Here is a 10,612-nt window from a genome sequence, read left to right on the forward strand (position 1 = left end):
ACAAACCGGCCCCTTAATCTGCCTCCCAGAGACAACAGGGGCAGTAAAGGGATTAACAATACATGGGAGGGGGACTGATTTATACAACATTAAACTGAAAGAATGGTGGTCACCCCCTGGTTGCAGATCCTGGCTGTCTGCCGGAGATAACCCCCTCAGCCAGTGATGAGATGATACTGCTGGGGGTAGCCCAGAAGTCTTTACAAACCCAGGGCCCATAGTCAATAGGGAGGAGGCTGGTTGTCAGGCCTCTCCAATGGCCCCAGTGATGGAGGTCTCCGTCACATTTCTCCCCCCTCTAAATGGGACTGACCCAGCAGAAGACCCTAAACGGGTTGACTTTGTAGTCAGTCAGTTCATTTGGCCCATCAATGCCCTCCCAAAACTGGTGCCCCAATCAATCTGCCCTTTCAAGAGCAGTACTCACCCGCCTGACCTCTGCCTCTCCCGGAAAATATAACTGCCGCTGGAGAGAATTGCCAACTGCACGTTCTCTCTGGAGCCTTCTCAGCCGCTGGGGAGACGACAGGGTGGTGGGGGCCCCTTCAATCAAGGGTTGGGGATCTGAGCCAGCTGCCCAGTATTTCTGGAGACCACAGGTATCATCCACCTGTATGGGATACATGTCCCCCAGTGCTGGTTTTGTATCATCCTCTGGTGAAGGGATGTCTGATGAGGGAGGGCAGAGGCCAGCTGCACTCTGACCCGGAGAAAGCTCTTTTATAGGGTTTGCAGGGATCCCCAGTGCTGGTAGAGAGGGACCGTACTGCCTCTCGCCTGTTGCCATTATTTCGGCTGGGGTGGACTGAGCGGGCACTGTGGGAGCGTCAGGGTCAGACTCAGGAAAATGGGGGAGGGGTGGGCAGAGACCAGCATCACTCTGCCCTGATGCCAGCTCTTCTGCTGGGGAGTGGGGATCTGGGCCAACCGCCCAACTTTCCAAGGAGCCAGGTGTGGAGACCACAGTCCCATCCACTACCACAGTCTCTGGGGCTGCCTGACTGGACCTTACAAGGTTGTCGTGGTCAGGCTCAGGAAACAGGGAAGGCAGCAGTCAGAGGCCAGGGGCACTCTGCCCTGATGGCAGCTCTTTTGCTGGATGGATGCTAGTGGAGACCGCAGTCCCATCCACTACACCCAGAAAACTTTCTTCTTTTTGCTGGGAAGGAAAGCCAATTGCAAGCCCTCCTGGACCAACATCCTCAGATGTAAAATCAGTTAAATTCACAATCTCTGGATCCGGTTGTGGAGTAAAGTTACATAGCTCTGGTATCAGATCTGGATTAGTTGCCCAGTATCCCTGTGACTCGGGGGGGGGGGGACCGCAGTCCCATCCACCCCGCCTGGGTCAACATCCTCAGATGACCACTCAATAACATCCACAAAATCACTGGACACTGGGGCATTCTCTTGAACATGGTCAAACTATTTTTATATGCCTTCTTCAATTCCCACTCCTGTGTAATTAAAAAGTCTAAATCACCTTTAAGTCTTAGTGCATCTGGGAGGTCCCACTCCCTGAAATCCCGGATGTCCTCAATCCGCCACTTCTCTGTACTGCCGAAGTCCGGATCCTCCTGAAGACTATCCCATAATAATCCCAGGCCACCAAAATCATAGCCCTCTGGAGAACATTCTTTTGCAGTTCCCCAATATGCTTGCTCTGCATACCACTGCAGAGCCCTATAGTGATTTTCCAGCTCCACCTCCTGTTGGACCAGCTTGTCCAATTCGGATACCCATTGCTCCTGGGGTTGCTGTCCCAGGAATGACATCCGTAGTTCCCGCTGGTCTCTAATCCTTTGTTTGGAGTTTGCAAGACACTGACCCCGGCATATAACAGCCCTCTGCCATATTGACCGTCGAACCAGTTGCCTCAGATTCTGGTATTGTTCTGTAGGCAGAGCAGTGGTGTAGCAGGAGAGGATGACCCGGAGTAGCCCCTGGAATTCTGATGTCACATCCATGTCCTCGTGAAGGCGAACAAAGTCTGCCGTCCTGTCGGTTAATCCCGGTAAAAAGGAAGTGTCCCTCTAAGACTAAGAAGCAATCCTGCCGCTTGCCACCAATGTCACGGATCTGGCTAGTCTGACCTACTACCTCCGCTGACTTGTGCTCCCTTAGCCTGGGACAACACAGTTTCCCCGGTTCCCCATTCACTAGCCGGGACTGATTTATTTTGGGACACACAGAGCCGGATATATCCACCAAAACACACATTAACATAAAATAAGATATTGGGCCACAAACCACCCCCTTAATCTGCCTCCCAGAGACAACAGGGGCAGTAACAGGATTAACAATACATTGGGGAGGGGGGGGGGGAGACTGATTTATACAACATTAAACTGAAAGAATGGTGGTCACCCCCTGGTTGCAGATCCTGGCTGTCTGCCGGAGATAACCCCCTCAGCCAGTGATGAGATGATACTGCTGGGGGTAGCCACATAAGTCTTTACAAACCCAGGGCCCATATTCAATACGGAGGAGGCTGGTTGTCAGGCCTCTCCAGTGGCCCCAGTGATGGAGGTCTCCGTCACACCGCTGGTGCGAGCTATTATTTTAAAATGTGCAAAAACAAACCACGGAAGGCTTCATACGTGAAGAGAATGGAACAAAGAGTCAAAATCTAATGTTTGGCTTCCCCATTAGCAGCTGATGTGCATTAATTGGCACTAAAACCCCTTCGGGATTAATTTAGTAAACGGAGTTACAGGTGAAGTGGAATGTTTTATTTTCATAATGGATGCTTCGTTTGGTGATAATGACTCACTTTAATCACGCCATATCTAGGGCCAACGGTCTTCAGGAACTCACGGAGTATTTCTTAACGTAGTGCACTGGTGTATTGGGTTTTATGCTGCCCTCACGAAGCCCAAGGTACCCCCTCCACACTACATTTACTTCTCACCTTCCGCCACCGGAATTAGTGATAACGAAGGACCATCTTGTTGTCTCTTAATTTAGGAGGGAGTCTAATTTATGGGAGGCCTAGATCTCGACTGGCACTAACCTCTATGGAACAACTTTCTCACGGTCTGCACCACATCAAAGGCATAGCCCCAAACTACCTGTAGGCAGCAGAGTGAAGCAGCATGCGCTCAGATTCCTCACAAGCCACTGTTTTATAGACCAGCGGATGAGCGATATATGAGCTATCCTACTGGCCACAATGGTAGATGCCATCTAGTGGCACCTGGGCTTAGTACACCTGTCTCAGCATACCCCTGACTGTAGCTGCCATCAGTCTGTACCTTACACCTAATTGGTCCAGACCAAAACTTATGGGATCAGTGGGATCACTTTAATTCACCTAAAACTTAGTCTAGTGAATAAACCGATATGCCCCCAACTCCAGTGTGTATGACGAAAAAGTCATGGTGAACTGGCTCCAGAGTACTTGAATATTGCATCTCATAATTACACGAAGACAGACCCCATCTTTCAATACCTTTGCTAATTCCTTGATGTTTTTTAGGCTCAATTGTTTTCCTTCAAAACACTGGCGTTTCTATTTGCTTTCGTCCAACCAGAAGTAGAAAAAATAAGAATAATAAAGCAGGAACTTATGCAGTCATTTATTGTCCTCATTGCTGGTACACACGGTTTTGGTCACAAGCGGTACAGATTAATTATATAGTGGACATACAAATACAGAATATAAGTAATTGAATTATTGTGTTTAACTTTTTCATTCTTTTTTCCTGAAAATTCTAAAACGGTCAAGATGTGTAAGGAAGCGGAAAGTATAATGAAACTGTAAGATATCACAAACTTTAGACCAGAAGTGTCCGGTGAGCATCTGAAACACAAAATACTGAGCCAACCACTTATCAAAAAGTTTTAGACATACGAATCCCAGACAAGATGCCAGGGCAAGAATGACGTATTTGTGAGAAGAGGCATCTCCATATTGTTTCTGTAATCTTACGCCAGACACAACTGCCCATAAGATGTGTAGGGAGAGCACCATCTCAAATCCTTGCGGGTGCAGAAGACACACAAAGTAGCTGCTCAGTGATATGGCTTCTGAGATAAGGAAATGCTTAGTTGTCCATTTTTTCAAAATAGCGTTGCACCATATGCCCGCCCAAGCAAAAATGGGCAAAGTGAACCACTGATCGAGAACGGCAGCCCAGTGTGACTGTGTCGATATTCGGACCCACTGAACCGGACCATATAGAATGGCCATCCAGGAGAAGACATTCTTCATGTAGTGGCCAGTTGCATCTTTTATTCCAATTTTCCTGTCCCTTTGGCAAAGCCAGTACATTCCCAGAATTATGTAGCCTAGATTAACAAGAGCGTTAAAAGGCATTACGAGAAAGAGAGGTAGCCAAGGACATGGTTTCTCTGCATAGTGACTGAATCCTAGTTCTGTGTTGACACTGTCCAGTATGCCTGTGCTTACAAGGCCAACACATAGTGTAAAAGTGGCCGTCACGTGCCAAAGGGTGTTGTCTTGGCTTAAAATGCGCGGTGCACTTCCCATATCTTGCTTCAGATGTGCTTGTTTCAACTCAAACTATACAGGGACGCCACCGCTGCACTGCGCAATTCAATTTCTTTTGTATGAAGGAAGCAGGCAGGGAAGCTCTAACGCTCAGACCTTCAGCTGTGTTCAGCTCGTCAGCAGCCTCACCACTTCCTGAACGTGGTTACGGGAGGAGGCGTCCAGCTGCAGTTGCCAGGATTGGTGTGTGCGTCTTTCAGAGGATCCCTCGCACTTTGTACAATACACGGCCCTCAGGCATGTGGCTGGTGAATGCAATGCACAGCAGAATTTTCACGTGGGATGAGTTTATTTTCATGCTCGAGAAGTCCTTTCTGCAGCGGCAGTTAAAACCCACAGAGCTGATTTCACTTCTGTATTCTGCTAGAGCAAACATTTACTAACAGCTGTGTTATCCACAACTAATAATAATACAATTATTAGGGTCCCAGGCTGTATCAAATGCATAATAAAGTCATTTGGTTACCCACTTACCTTTGGTAGAAGCTGCAGCCCTAGAAACTGTCAATCAGTGACAGGAAACCCCTCTTATTGAAATCAATACCCCAGAATCCCGGAAATGACCGTCAGTAAATGTATTATGTGGCGGGCTGCATTTTCTGCAGCTGCTAATGTTGGGGGATTCAGCAGAGACCCTCATGCATGGGGGGGGCTATGCAAATTTATAGGGATAACTTTGCTACCACAAGCATTAAAATGCACATGAAGATTGGAACACCCATTTCACCAACATAATCAAGTATTTGTTATCTGTTATGAAATACTGTATTTAAATCATACATTTTCATCGCGTGGAAGTTAAAAGTTTACATACTGGTGTATGGACTAAAATGTACGATGGTCCGTTTGCCTGTCACAAGTAAGCAGATGACAGGAAAAAGGTTTATTTTTCAAATTACGCATTAAACGTAAGGGCATTTACTTTATAAAGTGAAGTAGATAAATGGAACAGCATCCCAGCAGAAGTGGTAGCGGCTTATCCAATGAGGGAATTGAAACATGCATGTGACAGGCATAAAGCTATTCTGAATCTAAGACAAGACCAAGGACTCAGCCTTTACATTAAGAAAACGAACAGACTAGATGGATGAAAGATTCTTACCTGCTGTCCCATGTTTCAGACCCTGTTACACAGCTGGCAAAGTCCAAGAACAATTTGGGAGCCGGATAGATTGTTTTTAGATTCATAAAAAAGGTGAGATGCCAGCGGTAACATTTTATGAGCCATGACTACCTGGCTCCTTTTGGTCAGTCCTGCTGCAGAAGGCAGACATGACCATGAGCCACAGCGGCTCCTAGAGTGCATATGTAGACATGGACCAGTATAACAATCCCACATTTCAAACACATGACTGATTAAACCTGATATTAAAAGTAGTGTTTTTACTGTTTCTATTGAATCACGTTATGCTAAACATATATAGAAATAGAATAGAAACTTACCTTTGCTGTTTACTCCCTCTAATGTACTGTTGATTGCAGCGGGCAGACATAGGGGCCGGTAGAGCCCATCCATACATGCTCTCAGGTAGCGAGATTCAGCCGACTCTGCCCATCCTAGGTAGAATATTGTGCAAAATACAAAACAGGTTAGACACATAATATTGTGTCCTCGCACCAGCTTACATATATAATGTTCTATTTCCTGTGTCCCTGCACCAGCTTACATATAGAATATTATATGTGTCCCTGCACCAGCTTACATATATAATATTCTATAACGTGTCCCTGCATCAGCTTACATGTATAATATTCTGTGTCCTCGCACCAGCTTACATATATAATATTCTATAACATGTCTCTGCACCAGCTTAGATATATATTCTATAATGTGTCTCTGCGCCAGCTTACATACATAATATTCTATTACCTGTGTCCCTGTATCAGTTTACATATATAATATTCTATTACCTGTGTCCCTGTATCAGTTTACATATATAATATTCTATTACCGGTGTCCCTGCATCAGCTTACATATATAATATTCTATAATGCGTCCCTGCACCACTTTACATATATAATATTCCATAATGTGTCCCTGCACCACTTTACATATATAATATTCCATAATGTGCCCCTGCACAAGCTTACATGTATAATATTCCATAATGTGTCCCTGCACGAGCTTACATATATATTCTATAACATGTCCCTGCACCACCTTACATATAAAATATTTCATAATGTGCCCCTGCACCACTTTACATATATATTCCATAATGTGTCCCTGCACCAGCTTACATATATATTCTATAACGTGTCCCTGCACCACCTTACATATAAAATATTTCATAATGTGCCCCTGCACCACTTTACATATAATATTCCATAATGTGCCCCTGCACCAGTTTACATATATAATATTCCATAATGTGTCCCTGCACCAGCTTACATATATAATATTCCACAATGTGCCCCTGCACCAGCTTACAAGTATGCCGGTAATATTCTATTACCTGTGTTCCTGCACCTATTTAGATATTATATTCGTATACCTGTTCTTGAACCAGCTTAGATATACAATATTCTACAATCAGTAGCGTATCTAAGGTGGTACAGTCCTCACCAGGTGCCTCTCCTCAGGGGGTGCCCGGTGGGCTGGCTGAGCAGATGTCTATGCGGCCTGATGGCCTCCTAACGAGGGCGCAACAGCTTACCTCTGTGGAGCTTGCACACTGTGTGAGGAAACTCTTTTCCCGCTCAGGTTCTTGCTTCCCCTGGGTGGGAAAGGGAATTTCCTTACACAACGTGCAGGCACCACAGCAGTAAGCTGCGGGCCCGTGTTAGACCAGGTTGCATAGACATCTGTGTGGCCCCCGGTGATGCTCGTCTGGCCCCTGGACCAGTGAACTCTGCAAGAGGGGTAAGGAGGTGCAGGAGAATGAATGCGTGGGATGAATGAGTGTTTAGGGGCAGAAACACTGCAGGCTGTTGGAGGGGGGCAGAGGTGGCACAGGCAGGCTGCTAAAGGGGCAGAGGTGGCACAGGCAGGCTGCTAAAGGGGCAATGGCCTACCACATCCATGTCTGGCTTAGTGTATAGTGATGGAAGTTACGCTGTACCACAGTCAATGTCTGGCTCAGCATATAGTGATAAGAGTTATGCTGTACCATAATAAATATTTTTGCCAACATTTTTTTTTGGGGTGGGTGCCACATACTGGATCCGCCCCGTGTGTCAAATACTCTAGGTACTCCCGTCCCTAAAGTTTCCTTCTACCAGCTTAAATATATTAGATTTGGTTACCTGCGTTCCTGTACCAGCTTAGAAATATAATATTCTGTTACCTGCGTCCTTGCACAATATTCTATAACGGGTCCTTACACCAGCTTAGCCAACAGAATATTATGTCTATCAAATGGACAAAATTAAACTATTTTATGTTGACCCATAAATCATTAAACTTAATTGGACCGGCAGAATCGACTTCAGCCTGACATCTGTTGAGAATCACTTGGCAGAACTCGAGGCGAGACTCACAATGTCCAACTGGACAAGCTTGATTCTTTGTTACTGGATACGTGTCCAACGTAACCGAAAACAAGAATCTTCACAGACGGATCGGATGTCTGCCAGGGCGCTGTTTCGGTAAAAGGTGTGTTATTTGTATACACAGCTCGCTGTGTGATACCCAAAACAACTCTGTAGGCAGAGCATGAATGGACCTGCTGAAAAGTAGCTGACCCGTACGATATGGGTGAGTTACAGAGAAACGTTGTGACGTGAGCTTGACTCACTGGGTTAAAGGGGCAGTCTATACAGTGCTATACAGCTCTGCCAAAGAAGACCGCCTGCTCCCGTTTTAAAGCCACTTTGGCTGGTTAAAGCAGATGATCAAAGGCAACAACGAACTAGCCCTCTAATCAACGCAAGTGCTTTCTGCGGGAGATCAGACGATCTCCACGACTGCAGCACAAGGGGGCAGCGATCCCGTGGCTCAAATAGCCGGAAGGTCCTGCGGAAACCGCGACTGTTTGGAAGTATGGCGTTAGAGTAGTTTACAATTCTCGATGTCCCAATAGCGTGCATGGAAAGAGCAGTAAACACGCTTATAAATGTGTGAAAATAAAATACACTATTCAACAAACCACCGGTTACATTTGCTCTCAATGCACACAGGTAACACGAGAACCTCCTCCGCATCACACGCATGGAACAGCATTAAGCGACGGCCACCCACTCCCTACATACTCCTACACACATGAACAGGTTTGACGTCACAGTAAATACGATATAATGTATCCTTTTGGGGCCGACTACATCCAAACCGACGCATTTCTCACTCTGTATTAAACCTGAAATATCTTAAACATACAACACGTGACTGGGAATATTTTTCTCGTTATACAGTACATAGTAAATACACTTACAATATATCTGTTTTCTTGAGGGGTGTTAACACAACCATCTGGTTGCCAGCATTATAAAACGAATGCAACCCAATCTTTGCCATTGGTTGTTATGGTAATAAAACTGTTTAAAACTTTGGAAGCAGACCTTATTCTGTCACAGATTCGGCCCATATAGCACTATAGCTTCACGACATGCTGTAAAATGCACGGATATTGTGTCTTTTACGCGGCATTATTACTTCCCGCCCACTGAAAAGGCACATTCAACATTATTACAAGTTTTGGGCGTGTGATAATATATTGACGTATACTCAACCATACCTTATGCCTCCTGTCATGAATTAAATTATATTGTGTAGCATAATAACCTTATACAATTCGCATTTCATGACTAACATGAATCTGCTGAACGCCACAGTACATTTTGTTTTCATGTTAAAGAAAGGAGCCGCCATGTTTCCCGCCGCGCACCGGAGATGGAGGTGTGACAGACAATCCAAAATGGCGACTTCCTTAACCTCGTGCCAACAGACCTTAGTAACGGTTGCTAGGTAAAGGTGAACAAGATGGCTGGCGAATAGGCGCCATCCACTAAAAAATAAGTTTTGCGCTTTTTTTATACGCGCATTTATCAGTTTCTATGCGAGTTTATTTGTTCACCGTAGCGTTTAAAATTTGCGTTCAATAAAAGCTTTTTCTGAGACTGAGGCGCAAGTTTTCTTTTGTATTCGAATCAACATCCGGGACTGCAGGAAGAAGACGACGCCATTACCGCATCTGCCTCTTCCTCCCTTAACTACGAAGGAGGAGCGGCCCACAAGATGGCGTTTCCCATTAAAGAACGTGAAGTAAAAAAAAATGTATTGCGTGCCCCTCTCTTCACCGTTTTCCGCGCCGAAAACCCCCGCAATATACCGCGCGCGCTGTGTGTATTCGGCTGCACGGCGTAAAGGACAGCAACGTTTACATACGAAGTAAATTAGCCATTCGCGCCCCGTCCGCCCACCATTTTTGTTTGTGTTCCAAGCGTGGAGGGTGCGGCCATTTCCAAACATGGCGGCTTCCGTGATAGCGGGAGAGCTTCCCTGGCGACTCACATTCAAGCTGAATAAAACGGATTAAAGAAGCTGTCTTATGACAAATACACAAAAATAATGTGTTCAATGTATGGAAATGTCTGCTTAACTCTATAAAATGTGATACAGGCGGGGATTCATACTTACCTCATAATCGTTACTTTATTATAAAACGAAGCCAAATCTATAAAATAACAGCAGCAAAGACTAACGGATCCGAGCTGAGGAGACAGTAGCATCTAAATGCTTTAAAGGGATCTTACAAAGTACAGGCGAGAAGTTTATTTCAAAGGAGGCCATAATCCAAAACTAGTGTTTAGGTGAAATGTAAGGCGGTTTTATGTCCCTGAGAGGGTGGTAGATAAGTAGAATAGCCTCCCGGCAGAAGTGGTAGAGGCTAATACACTAAAGGAATTTAAACATAGGATAGGCGTAGCGCTATCCCGAATCTAAGACGAGACTGACGTAGCATCTTAAGTAGGTAGACCGGACGGGCCGAACGGTCCCGCCATCGGATTCTATGCATCTAAACCGCTACACGGTTAGCCATTTTGATGCGTCCGTCGGCAATGACCGAAACGCGCAGAACTAAACCCAGGTTATGGGCTGGATCCTCGTGATGGCTGCGTGTCCGTGCAGCCAGTCGCCCCACTCCTGCTGCTTGTTACTGG

General features: G+C 45.7%; 1 protein-coding gene across 1 annotated transcript; it reads right to left on the reverse strand.

The window, feature by feature from the left end:
• Positions 1–3,614: 3,614 nt before the first annotated feature.
• TMEM187 (transmembrane protein 187) lies at positions 3,615–4,875 on the reverse strand. The gene has a single exon (XM_053473084.1). It carries the CDS (start codon positions 4,490–4,492, stop codon positions 3,692–3,694), a length of 801 nt encoding a protein of 266 aa, XP_053329059.1. The 5' UTR covers positions 4,493–4,875; the 3' UTR covers positions 3,615–3,691.
• Between the last annotated feature and the right edge of the window lie 5,737 nt (positions 4,876–10,612).

This window comes from Spea bombifrons, chromosome 8 (genome assembly GCF_027358695.1).
Source record: "Spea bombifrons isolate aSpeBom1 chromosome 8, aSpeBom1.2.pri, whole genome shotgun sequence".
In the NCBI taxonomy this organism is placed as follows: domain Eukaryota; kingdom Metazoa; phylum Chordata; class Amphibia; order Anura; family Pelobatidae; genus Spea; species Spea bombifrons.